The sequence below is a fragment of the Equus caballus genome, chromosome 22 (genome assembly GCF_041296265.1).
Source record: "Equus caballus isolate H_3958 breed thoroughbred chromosome 22, TB-T2T, whole genome shotgun sequence".
NCBI lineage: Eukaryota > Metazoa > Chordata > Mammalia > Perissodactyla > Equidae > Equus > Equus caballus.
This window is the reverse complement of record NC_091705.1, coordinates 35727086-35748628: the sequence shown is the minus strand read 5'-3', so window position 1 is coordinate 35748628 and position 21543 is coordinate 35727086. Positions and strand designations below refer to the sequence as shown.

The window sequence follows — 21543 nt, the reverse complement described above, 5'->3', positions numbered from 1 at the left end:
TATATAATATCTGGCCCTTTACAGGAAAAAAAAATGCCAACCGTTGCTATAAAACTTTATCATCTGTTTAATTACACTTATTTTGTAAACTGTAATCGTTGGGGAGATCATGACAGTGATAAGGGTCTTCTCCAAGGGATCATAGTCTTCGTATTATTCACATTCAGCCTCCTCCCAGATGACGGAAAGAAAAAAGTGACTTCTTTTATTCTGTCTCCCAGATATCCTTATTGACTTGGTGTAGCTCCCACTGAGAACTGAGAGTCTGTTCATCTTTCACTATCTCTGCCGGGATGGACTGGGAAAAGAACTCCGTGCAGTAATCTGCAATATATCCATAAGCATCATTGTCTTTCTTGTTCCATCTTATTCTGGCCAATCACTGTAGCCAAACCCTTGTCCCTCATATGCCCATCCTTTATCCCCTCCCCTGGGAAGAGTTGGACCCACCTATTAGAGCACCTTCTCTCAGATTCTCTATTCCTGTCACTTGTTCTTTAATAAATTAAATAAACTCAGGCTTGGGTGAGGCATCTCTTTGAGATTCCATCCTGGAAGGTCAGTACATTTTGTGTGGTGTATGTGCCAAGTACTGTCCAGTCCAGCCATGTTCCCCTCAAAGCAAGTCATGGTGTACAGATTTCATGAGTTGAAGGTAGGTGATAAGCCATTTCCCTTCTTCCTTAATGCCATTCTTACATCTCACTCTTTTCAGTAAATCCTTAAAATTTTAATAACTGATATGATAAATTTAATAATTGTTATGATAATCATAACAACTCATGTCTCTTACACAGTCAGGGGTGTACAATGTATTTTTATGCTCATTAGTTCATTTGATCTTTCTCTTTGCACAATCCTGTGGAAGAGGAAGAACAGAATTGCTTTTGCCATTTTCCTAAAGATGACGCGAGGCTCAAAGACACAGAGTTGGAAGTAGTAGAGCCAAGCAGAGAAAGGTCCAGATTTTTTGGAGCTTGAAACCTGTACTATTTTGGGAACCGTATTTTAGAAAAACAATGCAAAACTACACATACAAAATTAGGTATGTAAGTGAATCTTTATTTGGAATGAGGAAAGAAATTACAGCAAATCACAAACTTACAAATAATCAGACGTCATGAATCCCAGAAAAATAACATAATTTGTTATTTTTTAAAAATATATTAAAATTATATTTATAATATCTTTTTCCTATATTTTTGTGGCTTATTATTATTTGATTATGTCTTTTTTATATCTTATTTCTATAGAGAGAACAGAAAGATAATTCAGTCTTTTCTCTAGAATGGTTGATTAAAATGTTAAAGTTACAGTCCTGGAGATCTAATGCACAGCGTAGTGATTATATAGTGAATAATACTGTTTTATAATCTTCAAAGTTGCTGAGAGACTAGATTTAATCATTCTCACCACAAAAAAGAAGAATTATGTGACGTGATGGAGGTGTTAGCTAACACTGTAGTGGTAATCCTATAGCTAAATACAAATGTACCAAGTCAATACATTGTATCCTTTAAACTTACCCAGTGTTATATGTTAATTATAGCTCAATAAAAAAATTAAGTTATTGATGGTTTAGGAAAGATTCTTTCTGGGCTCATAACACTGGTAATGCCACATCTGTAACTTCGTCCGTGGTTTCTGGCTCAGGTTGTGCTACATGCCTGGGGCAAGGCCTTAGAGAATTTTAGCTGTTTGATCTTGATCTAATGGACTCTCATTGGAGCCTAATAGCCACTGATCCAGCTCTACCAAGTCCTTACCACCCAGGCTGTGCCTGTCCTGGGTTCATGATATGGCCATGAAGCTTTGAAGGCTGGCCCCAAGCATGTTGCAGTGTGGCATCTGATTGTTATTTCTCCTTGAGGTCAAATATGAGATCGGTTTGCTTGATAAGTGCAACCAAGGGCAGATTGTCAGTGAGGTTGTCCAGATGTGAATGTAGTAATACCTTAAGACTGCAGTTAGGGCATGCAGTATAACCCCCTGTGTTGGGACAGTGCTATTCGCCTCCATGCTTGGATGGGGATGCTCCTTCCTCTCCTCATCCTGGAAGGAAACTGCTCTGAGCCTTGGATGAGGCAAGTGAGGAGCCTGAAGCTTAAGCTTCATGAGTTTCATGGGAAATTAGCCTTTTTAGCCAAGCTAAAAATCTATTTGCAAGTCAGATCTTGTTGGGGAAAGTGGTCTCAAATTTATTGCCTCTCAACACCTTCCTAAAAGTGGACAAAGAAAAAATATATTGTGGGGGCCTATGGGGAAAATGGAGATAATTAGCCCATTTTTTCTTCTAGATTCTTTAAACATATCCATGTTGGGCCTCCAGAGAACTATTGTCGCTGAACTGTGTATTGTCAGCCTATGCTTAATAACCCTTAAAGAAGTAGCCCAAGGAAACTCTCCCTGGAATCTAACACGAGGCTGTCATGGAGACTGGTATTCACCTTACCACACAATGTTTCCTCTTTGAGAACAGCTTGTCTCTTTTGCCATTTACTACCATGAATATTTCCACTTTTCTTGAGTATCTTCTTGGGTTAACCTCATGCTTACTCTGAACTTTGTAACTGATTGTGCTCCTCTTATAATACGAAAGCTTAGAGCCAACTTTATGACATCTCATAGTGAGTGTCTATGACCCTGTAGCATGCATTTGCCGTGCTAATTTCCATGGTTCTACCATACTTTATTATCCTTATATCTCTTTGCTGTGTCTTTCTTGTATAAGCTAAACTTTTTTCATACTGATACATTATGAATCTTGGTAAGCTGCCTTAAATGATTCTGAAACAAGGTAGAATATCAATAAATAAGTGAATAAAACCATAAACTGATTTGAACCCAGGTCTTTGTATTAAATTAAGTTAAATTATTTTTTCCAGGACACCGTGAAAGTGGACAGGGTGAGATGTGGCTCTGAGGACACAAGGTCCCCCTTGGTTCATTAACTTCATGGTTTGGTACCTGGCGAATCCTGTCGTGCCCCAAGGCCGAGAGGTAGTGGAGCAGGGGAAGATGGAACTAAGTGTAAGAGGGACCACCTAGAACTTAAGTCCCAACTTAATAGAATTGTCTCAGCTCACAGAAGATTTCTTCCACCTTCTCCCAATAGCATCAAGCAGGAGGTTCATCTGAACTCTTCTTGTTGCTTTACTCGCTGCTCCGGATGACTAGCATAGTGGTAAAAGCAGCGCTGAGACCCCAGGAGGGGCTACCTTCCTGCCTTAGCCTTTACCCTGAAAGAGAGTTGGAATATTGGGAGGCTAGACTCAGGTTAGAATTTTGTAATGTCCTAGGTGGTATTCTCTCCCTGTAGTCAGAACCCACAATTTTGTTTCTAGTTCGGGAGGGAGCACCTAAATGATGAGAAAAGACTGATGGGATGTGGAACCTATCACTGACTCTGTTGAGTGGACAGTTTTCTAAAAAGTGGTCCAGGGAAGTAACTAGGTACTTTGTGTTTGATAAGAGCTTAATAAAGTGACATCAATTGATGGTGGGAATGGACATGTCACTGATAGAGACAAATCCACCTGAGATAGGAAGCATGTACTTGGAAGGGAACCACTGTGAAGCTAATGCTTTCAGAGCTTCATAGAATCCCAACTTCTGCCCTGGCCGGTGTTCCTGATACATGGTCTTTTTTTCAGCATACAAGTTCCCAGATGAATCTTAAATGCTGGGATATGAGAGAAGAGGACAGGTGAAATTCTAGAACGTGATTGTATTGTGAATACAGGCTATATATGGAGGAGTTCTGCCTATTTGAGGACAGACACTATGTGACAAGAGGTCTGACAGCAAGGAAAGTGTACTACATACTTTTGTGTCAAATGCTGGGCCAGGCCCATTAAACTCATTAGGACAAAATAGGATCCAAGATACTGTACTTGATTCTACCAATGCCGCTTTCTTTCTAAGAGGCCTTGAATCCATCCTCCTCTTCTCTGGCCCTCAGTTATTCTAAATTTAAAATGTGGGGATTAGACCAGATGATTGCACAGAATTCTTTCGGTTCTAAGATTGTGGGAAGAAGGACTGTGAATTGCATCTGTGTCCAGCCATGAGTTTAGGGGTAAAAAAGGAAATAAATTTGATGCGATGGATAATAAAGGCAATAAATGAATAAAAGACAGTGGGTAGCTGGGTAGAGAGAAATATCTCCGCTGCTTGGCACTGTCGTGCTGGAGATATGGACCTAGACGTGGTTGAGCCTGGCCAAGGAAAGCTTGATGCTAGCTTTTTGGTTCCACGGGGAGATATGGAGGTATAAATTTGGCATTAGGTGGAAGCATAAATTCTCATAGAGTCAAGGGGTCTGGGGCCAGTCTCTGGGGTTTGGGCTATTGTGGCCCTGGTTTCCTTTCCAGACCCTGGTACATATACCTCCCTTTCTTTGACAAATCTCAGGTGGCATGGAGTTGGCTGATAACATGTGTACAGTGTCTAACCGAACATTAGCATTTAATAAGTCTTAGTTGTTGGGATATTATTTATTTTTTGTTTTTATTTTTGTTTTTTTCTTTTTTAGTCTTTTAGAAGAACGGACCTTTTGGGTTCCAGTTACTCCCAGACCAAAGTAATACCTTCAGACTTTCCTCCTTAGTCCAATATGCTGAACCCAAGGAAATTAGGCATTTCTCTGAACAATTATCCAGATGCTACTTTGAGCTTAACATCATCAGTTGCCAGAAGTTCACAAAGGAAGGTGCAGTGGTGATACTGCAGCTTTCTGAACAAAGAGGCAGGTGAGGGCACTTGTGCATTCTCAAAGTAGGAATCTCACAATATAGAAGAGTTCAGAGGCCGAGAAGTGTCCATGGCCCCAGCTCTCCACTGTTAGATTATAAGAGCCATGGATGAAGAAGCCAAAAGGTAAGACTTTGGTGTGGGGAGGGACTTAGATGAGTGATGGCCCAGATAAGAGAATTTTCTGTGATTTCCAAATGAACAGGGGCATATAGTACCAATTGTTGCAAAATTTTGGAAGAATCATGATTAAAATTTCAAGTTTCTCTTCATATCTCTTCCTATTAAGGCTGCTTGTGTGGTTGTGTTGCTGTCTTGTAACTTCTGGGATTTCCAAAGACAGGAGCTCATCCTCATATTCTCAATTTACTGTTTACCCTACCATCTCATCCCTTGTCCTATCATATGATATATGCCTACAAAATTAGGGAATTCCAGGCAGACACCCCTGGACCCAGGGAGTTTTTAGCATTTGAGCTCCAGAAAAATCTCCTTGATCTGTTGTGAACAAATCTGGCTCTTAGGAACATTCTTACATACGCTCTAAAGATCTTACTCTATCTTGCCACTGCACCCATATCGTATACATCCTATATATTTCTTGCTTAGGACCGTGTCCCCTGGACTTCTGACCTTTTTCCATCATATTTCACATGAAGTTGCCCCTGCAGAGTCACTAGGAGCAGAGCACACAAGGCTAACTGGGTTGGGATCTAAGTTCATATACTCCATACAGATAATTTCCTCTCAATCTCGCTGTGACTTCTTTCTGCTCCCTTGGTCAATACAGATGCAAGCTATTTTATTTGTTAATTTTGTTTATGAGCTAATACTACTTGCTGGCTTCAGGTTAAACAGCTGCCTCCACCACTGCTCCAAAAGATTCCCTGGATTTTCTGATAGGAAGTTTCTGCACTCAACTCCTTTCTTTGGGTATCCAACTTCCAGGACCAAGTTCCCTGACTGATTCCTGCATTAAAGTTTTCTGAAGCAACTCAGCCATGCTGATACACTACTATACTTACCATTTGTATCTTGAATCCAGACGCCTTTTTCATTAAACCTTCAAATTTCTTCATACTTCTATTATACAGCATTCCTGTACAGTAGTCAACCTCCCATCTGGGATCTTTGACTGAAACATTTCCCTGTACATAGACACTAACTTAGTTCTGGTTACACTGAAGTGGGAAATTTGTTCCAATAAAGATATGTTGACGGGACACAAAAGACTAAGTGAAAGTTCCCATCAGGAGAGTCCCAGATTCCAATCAGGGCTAAGTCTCTGATCCCTCCTCCTGGTCTCACCACATTCTCTTTACTCTTAGTTTTGCTCTTTTGGACTACATTTTCTCTCATATATTCAACCTCTATGCACCATCTCCACAGAGAATACCTCCTTAGCGCTCTCCTTCCTTCACATTATTTAAATGCTGGGCTGTAAGAAGTATGGCCTTCTTCTTCGTCCTCCAGCTTCAGTTGTTCCAGCTTGCCTCCCACCTGTCCATTGCTTCTACTGTACTGTTCACAGGCACTGTTTATACTATCATAATTTTCTAAAATTTTCAGAGTCATTTGGAAGGGATATTTCTCTTTTTCGAAATGAAAAGTATGAGTTTATTGGATGCATTATGCTTTTGTAGTATTTAAGTTAATCTCTTTCTTGTAAATCTTATCAAATCAATATTATCATACATCTACATTCTTCCAATGGCTTCCAGGTGGACAGACTGTACTTCCTCTGTTTTTCCTGGCTCCTTGACGTTGGGGGTGGTCCTGGGACTTGCTTTGGTCAAGGGATATTATAAGGCTTGAAATGTGCTTGTGGGGTTGGATTTTCTCCTTTGACTTCTGCATTTTTCCATGAGAAGTGTGTTTCTTCAGAAACTGTTGGTCCAAGAAGAAAGAGAGACACAATCAAAAGTGAACCCTACCTCAGCCTAGATCCCAGCTCAGCCAAGCTCAGTTTAGATGAGTTGATCATCAGTTTAGGTGAGTTCTCCTGCTGATGTGTGAGACAGAAATAAATTTTTGTTTTTGCTTGCCACTGAGATTTTATTGGCAGCGGATTGTTACTCAGCAAGGCTGACTAAAACACTCATGCAATAAATTCTAATTTAAATATTACCTACACGCATGATATAAAATAATAAGAGAACATGAGAGATAGAAAAGAACTGAAATAAATGCATAGGTATATAATATTAATGACATTTATACTTATAAATATCCATGATACAGAAGGAAGAGAATATTATAGTCCTGTTTTCTGATCAGAAAATCATGGCTGATATTTATGATTTCTTCCTCACGATTCATCCACATTCCCTTTGCTTTTAGCCAGCAATGTATCAGCTAATTAGTGTTGGGTTTTTTCACCTAGTAGAATGTTCCAAATCTTCACTTCTGAGGCATGGGAGCTCCTCATGGCTCTGTGTGTATTGGTTGCTGTAATCTTCTGTTACACTAGACTTAGAAGGTTCCCATGTTCTAGATCTAATTCCTGCCCCCATTGTTGACTAGTAGTCCTATTTCTCCTTTGTTATGGTGATTGATCAGTACAACCAACAGGGAAACTCATCTTGATTTGTTCAGTGAAATGAGGAGCGTGAAATGGCCACTTGGCAGTCTTACCCCATAATCCAGGTACAGTTTTTGTGACAATTGGTGGAGAAATTCCACCTTGGGATTCTAAAAATCCCTCAAACTTGTAGATCACAATTCCTATTGTTGGGGACATTCTTGGAGCCTTAGAAGAAGGATTTGTGGTAAGACAGAAAGAGAACTGGGAATCCTGGGTTGACGAACCTTTGGAAGACATTCAGTCTGTCCTTCCTCAAGGCGTGTCCATGACCAATCCCCCTCAATAAGAGTGGTGTTTTTCATTTTCAGACTACAGCATTCTCTGATGGGCTGAGGCACTCTGTGGCTAATTCCTTCTTTAATTGCCCCTGGCAACACACTCAAGGAGTCCACAGCTGGCAGCCTTCTTGCTGAAGTCCTTCCTAGATGTCTCAAGCCTGGCTGCTTCTCTGTTATTTCCTTGGCTCAAAAGAAGACTCAGACTTCCTAGCCCTTTCAGACTCTGTAAGGGAAGTCATCTCCCATTGCTTTTCACCACCTAGACAATAGTCTCTATGCCTCCCAACCTCAGGGGATGCATCTCAATCTCTTCCAAGCACTCTTTCATGCTCTACTTGGACAGCAGTGTGGTCGGGAGTCTAATGTTTCTGCAGTTCAGTTGCACTCAGCTTGGGGCTGGAATGTCAGTTGTCCCTTCTGGCAGAAGATTCAACTCAACTGTGAACAGTTGGTTCTTTTAAAGCCCCTCACCTGGTCTGGTGGAAGGGAACACAGTATTCTTTAGTTCTATGACATCCCTTCCAAAAACATCTTGTGAATCCTACCTTTATTAAAGCTCTAACATTTTCTTAGATGGCTGGAGGTGAGTGATGGCCACCGATCACTCTGGCCACTTCTGAATGCTTTTCTCTTCAGGTATTTAGCACTTTTCTTTTGGATGAGTGTGCACTCACTGATGATTATCTTTACCTATGAAGTCTCAGCTACAATCTATGAGACAATGGAAAAAGTCCCATTCCACAGCCTCTCATAAATACATTCATTTCACACTATCTACCATAACTTACATAACTAGTCTCCTATTGGTGGATATTAAAATTGTCTCAAATATTTTACATTCATAAGTAATATTGATGAACATCTTTGTCCATATCATTATTTCATCAGTATATCTTTTTGTAATGATCTTCACTTGGTATGATACCTATGGGTCCTCTAGTCCAACACCCACCTAATCCTCCAAAAACACGAGCCCATTCCTGTATCATCCCCAATTCCTTCAGCTAGAAAATCCACATTGTGGGTGCCTATGAAATAGGAGATTTTCATATCACTGCCTCTTCCTACCTCAGGCTCTTTTCATATTACACTCATACCCAGAGTAAAAAGTTCAAATACATGCTTCAATGATCAGTACATATCTTGGGAATTTTAATTCTTCACAAGTAATTGGAAATAAATACTAATACACTAAATGTAAAAAAAATTCTATAATATTAAACCCCTGTAAAATTCTCTCACGTCATTATCTTTACTTAGCCATTATTATTTTGACATCAGCTTTTTGTAGCTCAAAGCAATGCTTTCCAATATGCTTTCTGCGATGATGGAAATGTTCTACGTCTGCATTGTTTAAAGCCTTGAGCCACATGAGGTAATTGAGTTCTTGAAATGTGACTAGTGAGACTGGAGCTGATGGTATGTTTTATTTTATTGAATTGTAAATTTAAGTAGCCTCTTGTGACCAGTGCCTTTAGTAATGGACAGATCAAGCTGAGATGACTAAAACAGTGATAGCTGCAATTCAAATGGGCCAATCTTAATGTGAGGAGCCTGGCTCACTAGGTCAACTTGAACCACATCTGGTCAGCTCATGGTGGTAAAGGAACCTGCAGAATTTTCTGGAAGGCATTTCTAGCTCTGGGCCAGGAGTCACGAGGGATCAGCCAGATGAGAAATGTGTCACAGAAGAGAGGAGTAGGACATGGAATTGTGATAAGTTTATCTTGAAAAAAGTTCATTTGGGGAGGGATGTGGTGGGGGGAAGTGGAATTGTGAGATTAGGTGACCACGAATTTCCAAGTTGGTAACATTCACCTGGGATTTGCAGGGGGAAGAAACATTTTCCACAGTTGCTGGAGATTAGTAGAGGAACTGAGATCATTGTTAAATTAGCTGATCCTTCCTCATGTGGTTTAACCATGTGATCTTTCAGGGATGAAGTACTTTCCATAACTGTGCCTTGTTCTCTCTAAGAAGATATTTCAAAGATGGGAAACACGGTGCTTGTCTTCTTTGAGTCCCATAATTTATATGGGACCTAGAGAAATTTTTTAAAAACGTGGAGTTTAAGGTGGAATGTACACTTTGATTCCTTTATAAAACAAGAATTTTGGATAAAGGAAGGACTGAGAAGACACGAATAATGCTAGTAACATTCTCCTTAGACTCTTCCAGGCACCGTGGTATGTGCTTAACCTGTGTGTCATCTCATTTTGTCTCACAACACACCTCCGGGTAGATGTTATTCAGCTCCACTTACAGATGAAGAGATGGGGGCCCTGAGGAGTTGGAGATACCCAGCATCACCAGGTCAGCAAGGGCAGAGCCAGACTGAGTCCCAGAGCAGCCAGGACCCTTCGCCCTTACTCTATCCTATTACCCGCTGTTAACAGATATTTCCAAGCTTCTGTTGTGGTTTTCAGCCTATTCTGTTTTCAAATTTACAAATTAGTCTTTAAGAAAAATAATTTATAAAAGGAGGCAGAGTTTATCAAGCAAAAGTGAAGTAGGCAGCCAAGGTCTGAGAGGTTCTGGACTATGCAGGCAAGACTTTCTTTGTTAAAACAATTCATCAAATGTTAGGATTAGTCTACTCCTTGCCAGCCTCCTTTTTTTTCTCAGCCTATTCGAAAAGTCAGAATTGTATCCTCACTACATTCAAGGCAGTGTTAGGTTCTAGGGTTCTGTGGCAAAGAAGTCAGACACAGTGCTTGCTTTTATGAGACTCGAAATCTAGACAGAGAAAATACTAAGTTAAATAAGTACATTACAGTGTGACAAAGTTTAAAGTAGAGTCAAGATATTGTGCTTGGAAAGGACTAAGAGAGTCACCCCTTCCGTCAGGGTGAATTGATGAAGCTTCCATGGAGATTTTTATTTAATATGAAACTTGAAGCACGAGTGGAGCTCATTGGAAAAGTGGGAGAAAGACATTCTGGGCAGAGAGCAGAGCTAGAGTTAGAGCGTAGAGGAAGAAGCACATGGGACCTTGGAGAGAGAACAAGTGGAGGGAGGCAGGTTTCTAAGTGTGAAAGAGAATGAGGAGTTATGAGGCCTACGTTGAAAGTAGGGGAAAGATCATCAATGGAAAAATTCAGTGGAAACAGGAAAAGGTGAAAATCCTCTCAACAGAAGTGAACTGAGCCACCCAAGATGGCAATCCCTTGGGAAGAAGGCATCCCAAGCCTCGGGTTTATATTCCAGCTCCACCATTGACCAGTTGGCTAATGCTGAGCATATGACTTTAACTCTATGATCCTCAGTTTCCTTGTCTGTAAACTGGGCATTATGGTTAGTGTGAGGACCAAGTGAGATGCAGCATGTCATGGCTAAAATGTTAGTTCACATTTAAAAAGTTGGAAGCCCTTGACAACACCCACCCGAACCCAGGTTTCGTGGAAGACTGTGACAAGTTCTGCCTGGGCTGTTCTGTCTTCCATTCCACGTCGCCACAGGAAACTCAACACTTCACTTTCTGGGAACAAGAGCAGCATTTTTCTCAAGTCCTCACTGGCACTGCCATCTCCTACCTCACCTGGACTTCTCAGCCAGCACCAGGGTCTCCAGAGCAGCAATGGTCAGTTGAGAGGAACCGTTCTGCGGAAGACAGACTGCAGGACCAGGGAGAGCAAACACTCCACACATGGATCTAACAGCCATTACAGTTAATGCAATACATCAAAGGACAGGCTTAGCCAACCCTACCAGGAGATAGCAGAATGGGAGTGCCCGTGTCCATCGGAGACAAACTCAGATTTACGGCAATGTTCTTCTGACTCTTCAAGGTGAAGTCCTGCTTCTTTGAGCAGTGCGTCGGCATGAGGCTTACTAAGGCTTATATACCTGCAGCCATGTGACCCTGCAATACTGCAATAAAAGGACCTGATATGGTTGCCCCAGCCACCTTTAGTTAGCCTTTTACCTGGATATAATACTTGGGTTCCTACTATGAGCTCAGTGTCTTCCTGCTGCCTGGGCTCTGGAGTAGTAACAATGGTGATGCATTGATTGATGGCCAGTGTGTGGCCTGAGCAGTTAATTGTGTAGAAGGTGCAGAGAAAGTTAGCATAGCAGACTCAGCAGAGCCTGAGCAAGGGTGAAAGTGGTGCTCATGCACTTAAACTCCTCCACTTGCTACCGTTTATCGAATTCCTTTGTACAAGATTAATAAAAGGACTGTCTAAGCTGAAATACATACCACCGTCCTAAACTTGGAATCTCTGGTGACTTCAGAAGGACTGTTAGAAGACCCTAAGCTCATCATTATCTTTTCAGTCTGCAACAAAATCCACCAAGTTCTGAGTGGTAGCTTGGATTTGGTGGTGGAGTTACAAAGCACTTCATTTTGCCCACCTTTCTTGTAACAGTGGTAAAATAATAAAGACCATCCGTTTTTTTAAAGAGGAAAAATCTGGAACCCAGAGAGTGGGTTGCTGGCAGCTTCTAACCTTTGCAGAGTCTTTGCAATGACTGAGTTCTTCCATTCCACATGGCCTCATGTAAGCCTCACAAACCAGGGGCATGGGAACCTCTTCATCTTTTACATGAGGAAGCTGATGGTCTCAGAGATGTAGAGTGAGCTGACCAAAGCCACACAGAGCGTGAAAGGCTCAGCTCGACTCACTGCCCAGGGCATTGTCAACCTGCAGGCCGGCACAGCCTGTTTCCTGGCAAAGGCTCAGATCTGAGTACCTTGTGTTCCCCCTAGGCAATGACTCGGCCCTCTTATGTTGCTCTGTGTTGCAGAACTCACCCTGGACCTCATCCTCCCCCAGGGAGTGAGAACATAGCCCCAAGAGGGGATAGTGGAGGAGGGTGTGATCTGGATGACAAACGGCTATTCTGACCTTGTGGGAATATCAGACCTAGAGAGGCTAGAGGAGGAAAACTGGGAAAACTCACACCAGAAATGCCAGGCCAAACCCTGATCCTTACCAAATGCTCTGGGAAACATGCCTCAGTTGCCAGCCGTGATGTTTCCCAAAGCCCTCTGTTTGGTTCTATAGAAGAAAAATATTTTCAAATATAATCTGGTGAAGTTTTGTCCTTAAAGATATAATTTTTTATTTTCCATTACTTCCATCATTAAAACGAGACTAGGAAGCTAAGTTCTGCTGCCATAGGGAAAGCAGAACCTCAGAGAACCCAGTGACAACCAAGAGTCACATGTATGCTTCTGCATTCCCGTGCAGAGTCTTGAAAGATGTGGAGTTTAATTGCAAGGGCCAGTCTTGAGAGCAAAGTGGTTGCCTAATTGCTAAAATTTATTGAGTCACTGTTATGTGGCAAGCAATGTTTTTAGAGATTGCATGGGTTATCTATTTTAACCTTACTTTTATTGTTCGAGTCTGAAAGATGAGAAAGCTGATGCCCAGGGAGAGGTTGATTAACTTGTCTGAGGTCACTCAGCTAAGAAGTGGTAGAACCAGGATTTGCGTCCAGATATTTGGCCCTGGCCCCATAATTAATCACTCTGTACCTTGTCTTATATGTTGGGCATCATGCTCAGGGCAGGGAATATGGCAGAGAAGAAGACAGTTTAGAAGCTCACTGGTTGACTCTCCTGCCTTTGATATTTTGAGACCTCATTTACACCTTATAACAATCTTGCAAGGCTAGAAAAAAAAGAGTCCTCATTTTATGTGTGAGAAAAAGAAAGGCAAAATGGAGACTTGTCTTACTCAAGGTCACAGAAAGACATAGTTGCAAAATAGCATTGGAAACCAGATGCCTCATCAGCACTCTGCTCTTGGAGCGCCCTCAAATCAGCAGATGTGGGGCCAGCGCTAACGCCTGGGCAACTAACCTAAGCTTCCATTGGCTGGAGGACCTCCAGAGCCCAGGAACACTGGGGGCCAAAGGATGGTGTTTGGTGATAGATGGCAAGCAAAAACAGAACAAATTTGCTTTGGGATTTTGGTGACACTTGCATCCCAGATATAGTGTCTCAGGCCCCAGGATACAGGTGTATTCCACGAAAGGACAGTGGATGCATGGGTTTGCAAGTGTGTTCAGAGAGGCAGATTCAGAGATTCACAGATGTGGTGATGGCGAGAGAAGGATTATATAGTTCAGGAGTGGAGAAAGGCTCTTTTAATCAGAACACTTATGGAAATTATTGTTGGTGAAGAGAAGGTGAGTTAGAGAGAAAAAGAGATCTATTGTAGTGGCTGGTAAGAGACTCTTCTGTTGAGCTCCCACCAGCAGCTCCAGGGTGAGGACTGGGCGTAGGAGAATCCCCTTACTTTTTGTGTTTTACATTGTAGTTTAACGTACAGATTATCCCACAGAAGGCAGAACAGCACTGAAGTCCTTTTGGGCAATCTTCCTGCAACGTACAGAATTGAGTACACTCTTCAGGGGCCGATCTGCATGGTGGAGGTTCCAAGATGTACTCTGGAATACAGAACAGGAAAGAGAAGAGCCTGAAACAGCAGGCTGGAGTCACATTCAGAACTCCAAAAGCCCAAGGAACTGCCAGGAAACCAGCCACCGTGATCTCTCTCGTGTGATCACAGGGAGGTGGAATAAGATTTTGAGTTCCCTCTGAGTTCTCAGCAGGGAAGACCAAGGCTTGGATATCTGATTGAAGACAGATTTTGGCAGAAGCCTGCACCTATTGGTCATTCCTTGCAGATCAGATGCCAAGTCCCTGTAGACCCTGGTTGGGTCCAGTTCAAGGGAATGAATGGTGTGTGGCTGTGAGCAAGAGAGAGGTGTGTAGGTCCATTTGCACTGATTCATTTTGTAGTCTCAGCAAGTTGTACAGCCTCTCACTAACAATATAGTTTAACTAGGGTCAACCTAACACTTCTTATTTGTGTATAGGAAGAATGAGTGGAAAGGAAGATTTTGGGAAAGGATGAAGACCACACAGCCCACTGAAGGTACTGGCATCAGAATGCCGGAACCCGAATCACAAATGAGTTCTAGGGGTGACATCTTTCACAGGGAGAAGGGTAGGTATTTCAGAATGGGATGCAAAGATCAGCTTCTCCTTCTTCCCAGGTATCTACTGATCAGGAGGCAAGAGCACCATGATGCCCCCAGTTTCTACTGTTAGTGGAGAATAAGCATCTTGATGCTGACATCTCATTCCTTCCATTCCCCCAGTACTCAGGTCAAAGCCAAGATGACCTCCACCAGGAGATCCTGCCCCAAATCTCCAAACTCACAATATTTTCTCTGTTCCTGAACTCCAAAGCATTAAGGATGGGCCCCAGCAACCCCTGTATCCAAGCCCAGCCAGGCCCTAATTTTTGAACCTTGTGACTTGCTCTTTCTTTGGGGCGAATTTCATAGGTGGGGCATTCCATAATCTATTTCTCTGCAGGTATTTGTAAATAGAAGGTAGGAAACTATGCTTATCTGAAAGGAATAAATGTGAATAAAGTCGGGGCTATAATTGTAACAGCAAATGGCACCAGAGATGGCGTGAAAAAAGCCAAGGCCCAAACTGTTGACAATTTGGCAGAGACCAGGACCCAGCACTCACCCTAGGCCTCCCAGTCATCCATATAGCTCAGTGGGTCAGGGCGAGAAATTGGAACTGGTCCCCACTTCGGAGAGTTTGGGGCTCAGTGGAACAGTGCGGGGAAGTCCTGAGCCAGGGATCTCAAAGAGGTTGACCTTCTCAAGTTTTTCTTCCTCTTCTGGATGTCTGGTCCCAATCTCACTCACAGCACTTACCGGTTTTTCAGAAGGTCTCTCCTCAAATTTTAGTCCTTCATTCTCCAATTAACTCTATCCTGGATACCCCTGTTCTCTTGCAGCTTGCTTAGCCTCCCTTAGTCTTTCATACCTACATGCCCTCTCTGAGACCCCTAAAACAGGACCTTGTGTCCCTAGACACATGAGATGCCACACATATCCCTCGTCCGAGCCCCCAATATTCTGAAGATGCTCTCCCCACAGAAGAGTACAGGTATGGTGAATAAGAGTTCAGTTCCCATTTGGCGTTGGTCGGGGTCAGCATTACTGTGGCCAGTGCTCCTGTTATGTTGAGCTGGGCAATGGTGGCTGCTGAGATGGACTCTATACCTTCCCTTTGATGCTAATCACTGGTAATTGTGCAGGTACCTCTGAATTTTTAAAATGTGAAATAAAATGTGAGACTTTCTTTTCTCCTCTCCCAAAACATCCTTCAAGGCTGAGATTACGTAGCTTCCAGCTTGAGTTCTACCAACTTAATTTTCTTCTCTGTTGTAATACTTGAAAAGTTGGCCCAAGCATCCATGAAGGAACCAGGAGCAGTCAGAATAAGCTGGATGATGAGGCTGATAATGTTTACAGTAGTTAATACTTACTGAGTACTCGCCATGGTCCAGTAAGAGTGCTCTGTGTCTGCAGGCCTTATCTCAGTTTCTCCTCCCAACTATCCCTGTTACAAAGAGAAAACCTGAGGCCCAGACAGTCTGCCCAAGATCACTCAGAAAGCGACAGAGGAGGGATTCAAACCTAGATCTTGCTGATGATAAAACTTGGACTCTTGAACATGATACCTTTTTTTTTTTAAGATTGGCACCTGAGCTAACAACTGTTGCCAATCTTTTTTTTTTTCTGCTTTTTCTCCCCAAATCCCCCCAGTATATAGTTGTATATTTTAGTTGTGGTCCTTCTAGTTGTGGCACAGGGGACGCTACCTCAACATGGCCTGATGAGCGGTGCCATGTCCACGCCCAGGATCCGAACGGTGGAACCCTGGGCGGCCAAAGCGGTGCATGCGAACTTAACCACTCGGCCACGGGGCCGGCCCCGATACTGTATTTTTTCATGCGGTGTGCCCAGGCTGTCAGCCCTCAGATCCTCTCATCTCCACAGATGCTGTTTCCCTCCCCTGGGCCCAGACCCAGCACCTACTCATAAAATGCTGCTTGGGACTCCCAGGGACCAGCTGTGGTGTTAGGTGAATCAACAGCAGGGACTGCAGAAGCAGCACAGGCTTCATGCTGCTGAAAGGACAGATGAGTAAGTCCTGGCCCAAGACTGCTGGGTTTGACCAGGCGCAGCTTAGAGAAGAGAGGGAAGGAGGGCAAAGTCAAGGCCTTTTGCTGTGTATTCCAATCCGGAGGGCTTGACAGAAATCCAGCCACCTCCCAACCACGCCCACTCCAGGGCCAGGTAATGTTTTCAAATCTATACTTCTTTCATCCCCCTAAACTTGACCTTGTTATGTCTCTCATCTGTCTAGGTCTTGTTCATGTCCTTTGACAAAATTTTTATAATTTTTGCCATGTAGAGTTCTGGCATGTCTTTGTTATATTTATTTCTAGAGAGGCTTGAATTTAAAAAATGAAAATGTAGATAGTATCGTTAACTTTTTAGTTATTTCTTTTTGTTTGTTGCTAAAGTAGAGAAATGACTTTTGCATATTGATCTGTAACTTGTTACCTTGCTTCCACCTTTTATCACCTTCTACCTTTTATCAAATTTCTTTCTTTTTTTTTTTTTTTTGAGGAAGATTAGCCCTGAGCTAACATCTGCTGCCAATCCTCCTCTTTTTGGTGAGGAAGACTGACTCTGAGCTAACATCCGTGCCCCTCTTCCTCCACTTTATATGCGGGATGCCTATCACAGCATGGCTTGCCAAGCGGTGCCATGTCCATACTCGGGATCGGAACCAGTGGACTCCGGGCCGCCAAAGCAGAACGTGTGCACTTAACAGCTGAGCCACTGGGCCGGCCCCTATCATAATTTCTTGATGTGCTCTTTTTAGTGTTCTGTGTAGTCAATCATAATCTGCAAATAATAATGGTTGTATTTTTCTTATTCAAACTTTACGTAATGCCTCATTGTGCAGGCAGCACCTCCATATGGTATTGTATAGAAGTGGTGATAGCGAATATTCTTGTCTGATACTTGACTTAAAATGAAAGCTTCTTAAGTTTCCTCTTTCGGATAGGGTCTGTTTTAGGTTTCTCGTAAATGTCTTTTATCAGATTTAGAACATTCTCTTGTTCCTGACATAAGAAAATTTTCATTAATTTATATGAAATTATATCTATTGTTTTTTCCTACATATATTGAGATGATAGTATTATTTTTCTCCCATAATCTGTTAATGTACTAAATTACATTTCAGATTTTCTAACAGTAAACCAGTCTTATATTTCTCCACTAATCTCATGTGATCATGGTGTATTATCGTTTTTATATTGTTTGGTTCAGTTTGCTGTTGTTACCGGCTCTTCCTTAATATCAGCGGTGATATTTATCCCCCTGCAGTGAACCCAGCATGTATGGAGTTAAAATTAAAAGCACACGGTCCCACTTCACTGCTTCTTTAGTTACACTCATGTTTGTTTCTTTAACCTCTGACTCCCTAAGCTTTACAACCAAATAGAAGTTACAAATTGTCCAAGTCCAGATGGCCTCACACTGGGCTCCCACCAAAGGTGTAGCTAATCACAGGACCTTGAAGTTCTTTTACGGAGAAACTAATGTCCAGAGAATGTCAAGAAACCGAAGGTTCCCAGGCCCAACTCCTTGGCTTCCTGACGTCAGTCTACCTTCCGCCATGGAGATAAACAGCCAAGGACACTCATGTGAGAAATCCTTTCTCTCCTCCACTGGAAGCAGCCCTAGACACAGGCCGTGGGAAAACGCTGACCAAGAAGGCCATGGCCTCCCTCCCCTACCTAAAACCCCAAATAAAAACCCCTACGTGGTTCTTAACGGCGAGCTGCCAATTTTTCAGGCACAAGCCCTTGCTTTGCTCTCTTTGCCCCGCAAAGGAAATAACGCCTTTCCTTTTCCACTCAAGACTGTGTTCCTGTTATTTGGATTGGCATTGGGTTCAGAGACTGAAGTTTCAGTAACACTATTTTTAAGGCATTTTACATCTTTATTCATAAGGGAAATGGGCTTGTAATCTTTCTTATGCTGTCCTTGCCTGGTTTTGTAGCAAGCTGACAATGACCTCATAGAATGTGCCAAGTAGCAGCCCTCTTTTATCAATCTTTGGAAAGTTTTGTGTAAGATTATCAGTTACTTGAATCCTTAATTCCCCTTTTTTTCTTGCACAAATATACTCATTTGCACCTTGTTGTTTTCATTTAACAATATATCCTGAGAATCACCCTAAGGCGGTTCATAGCCACTTCCCCTTTCCTACAGCTGCATTCTTCACCACTGTGCGCACACACCCTAGTCACACAGCCAATCTCCCACATGTGGGTGTTTATGTATTTTCCAAGATTTTGCTGTTACAAATATGCTGCAATGACCAATCATGTGTGTATTTTCTGTATTATTGGAGGTATAGCATCAGGGTAAATTTCTAAAAGAGTAATTGTTGATTAAAAGAGTAAATTCATACGTAGTTCTGTTAGATATCGCCAAATTCTACTCCATAAATGTTGCACCATTTTGTCCTGCTACATACCACATGAGCACGCATGTTTCCCTTAACAGAATGTGCTGTTATGCTTTTGAATTTTTGCCAAAATGATAAGTGAGAATGTTATCTCTGTGGTTGCTGAGATTCATTCATGTTCTAGTATGTATTAGTACTTCATTCATTTTTATATCTGAATAATATTCCATTGTATGTATATACTACAATTTACTTATCCATTCGTCATCTGTTGATGGACATTTGGGCTGTTTCCACCTTTTGGTGCTTGCAAATAGTGCAGTCCGAACATTTGTGTGCAAGTATTTATTTTTATACCTGTTTTCAATTATTTTGAGTGTGTACCTAGGAGCAGAATTGTTGGATCATATGTTTAATTTCATCTGTTTAGCTTTTTCAGGAAACTGCAAACTGTTTCCATGGTGGTTGAACCATTTAACATTTTTATCACTAATGTATGGTGATCATGTGATTTTTTCCCTTCATTCTATTAATGAGGTGTATTACATTATGTTCTAATACATACATATTTTCATACGTTGAGCCACCCTTGCATTTCTGGTGTTAATCTCTCTTTGTCATGGTGTATAATTGTTTTAAAATTGTGTTAGATTCAGTTTGCTAGTATTTTTTCCGACAATTTTTGCATTTATATTCGTAAGAGATATTGGTTTGTAGTTTTCTTTTCTTGTGCTGTCTTTGTCTGGCTTGGTGTCAGGATAATGCTGGTCTCATAGAATGACTCAGGAAGTGTTCCCTTCTCTTCTATTTTTTTGGAATTAAGAAATGTGAACAATATCTTTATTTTATATAACTTTTTATGTGTGTATATAATCCAAATCAGTTAAAAATGTGAGATTACATGGGTAGATTATACTACAAAAGGGGGAAAGGATGTCTAGTACTGGGTTTTTCTTTGTTGGGAGTTTTTTTAAAATTACTGATCCAATATCCTCACATGTTATAGATATGCTCATTTTTTCTATTTCTTCTTCAATCAGTTTTGGTAATTTGTGTGTTTCTAGGCATTTGTCCATTTCATCTAGGTTATCAAATTTGTCAGCATAAAATTATTCATAGTATCTCTTATAACCCTTTTTATTCCTGTAAAGTTGGTAGTGATGTTCCCACTTTCATTTCTGATTTTACTTATTTTTGTTTTCTCTTTTTTTTTTCTTAGTCACTCTAGTTAAAGGCTTTAAATTTTACTGATCTTTTAAAAGAACCCTTTATCTTCCTTGTTTCTTTTTATTGGGTTTCTATTCCCTATTTTGTTTACCTCTGCTCTAATCTTGTTGTTTCCTTCCTTCCACTAGCTTTGAGTGTAGTTCTTCTCTGTCTAGTTCCTTAGGGTATAAAGTCAGGCTGTTGATTTCTTTTTTTTTTAATTGAGCTCTAATTGACATATAACATTATATTAGTTTCAGGTATACAACATAATGATTTTATATTTGTATATATTGTGGAATGATCAGCACCGTAAGTCTAGGTAACATCCGTCCCCATACATAGTTACAATTTTTTTCTTGATGAGAACCTTCAGGATCTACTCTCTTAGCAGCTTTCAAATATACAATATAGTATTATTAACTATAGCTATGCTGTACATTACATCCCACGACTTATTTATTTTATGACTGGAAATTTGTGCCTTTTGACTACCTTCATCTATTTCTCTCAACCCTCAACCACCACCTGTGGCAACCACCAATCTGTTCTCTGTATCTATAAGTTGGTTTTTTGGCTTTGGGTTTTTTTAGATTTCACATATAAGTGAGATCATACTGTATTTGTCTTTCTCTGTCTGATGTATTTCACTTAGCATAATGCCCTCAAGGTCTACCCATGTTGTCACAAATGGCAAGATTCTCTTTTTTATGGCTTAATAATATTCCATTGTATATATTATACCACATTTGATTATGCATTCATCTATTGATGGACACTTAGGTTGCTTCCATGTCTTGGCTACTGTTGATAATGCTCCTATGAACATTGGGGTGCAGATATCTTTTCAAGTTAATGTTTTAATTTTCCTTGGATAAATATCCAGGGACCTTTCTTCTTTTTTAATGTAAGCATTTACAGCTATAAATTCCCCCCCTAAGCACTGCTTTCACTGCATCCTATAAGTTTTGGTATATTGTGTTTTCATTTTCATTCATCTTAAAGCGTTTTCTAATTTCTGTTGCAATTTCTTCTTTGACCCATTGATTGTTTATGAGTGTGTTGTTTAATTTCCACATATTTGTGAATTTTCCAATTTTCCTTCTATTATTGATTTCTTGCTTAATTCAGTTGTGGTTGGAGAATACGGTTTATATGATTTCAATCTTTTAAAGTTTATTTAGATTTGTTTTTTGGCCTAAAAGAATGATTTATGTTGGATAATGATTTATCCTGGAGAATGTTCCATGAGTAGTCGAGAAGACTATTTATTCTGTTGTTGTTGAGTGTTCTATATACGTCTTTTAGGTCCACTTGGTGGAAGCATGCCTTCTGGATACCAGAATTTCCTGATGCATGGAACCTAACATTTTGGGGATAGGAAGGACAAATTGCTGGGGATGATG

The 21543-nt window shown here is 41.1% G+C and overlaps 1 protein-coding gene and 1 long non-coding RNA gene across 3 annotated transcripts in view; one reads left to right on the top strand and one right to left on the bottom strand.

Annotated features, from left to right (window-relative positions):
- Nucleotides 1-308: 308 nt before the first annotated feature.
- On the bottom strand, nucleotides 309-16665 carry WFDC13 (WAP four-disulfide core domain 13). Of its 2 annotated transcripts, none has more exons than XM_005604769.4 (4): nucleotides 16477-16665; nucleotides 13863-14013; nucleotides 11323-11484; nucleotides 309-324 (listed from the first exon to the last, which is right to left on the bottom strand). In XM_005604769.4, coding segments are annotated over exons 1-4 (402 nt in total). In that variant the 5' UTR covers nucleotides 16565-16665; the 3' UTR covers nucleotides 309-323. The 2 variants fall into 2 exon arrangements, with proteins under 2 accessions (XP_005604826.2, XP_070103271.1); XM_070247170.1 differs by lacking the exon at nucleotides 309-324 and adding an exon at nucleotides 2835-6639 and having other exon boundaries at nucleotides 16477-16664.
- The window catches only part of LOC138920082 (uncharacterized), a 9814-nt gene continuing 4172 nt past the window's right edge, over nucleotides 15902-21543 (top strand). Inside the window, exon 1 of the long non-coding RNA XR_011430739.1 lies at nucleotides 15902-16737. This is a non-coding gene — a long non-coding RNA (uncharacterized lncRNA). The remainder of the gene's footprint in view (nucleotides 16738-21543) is intronic.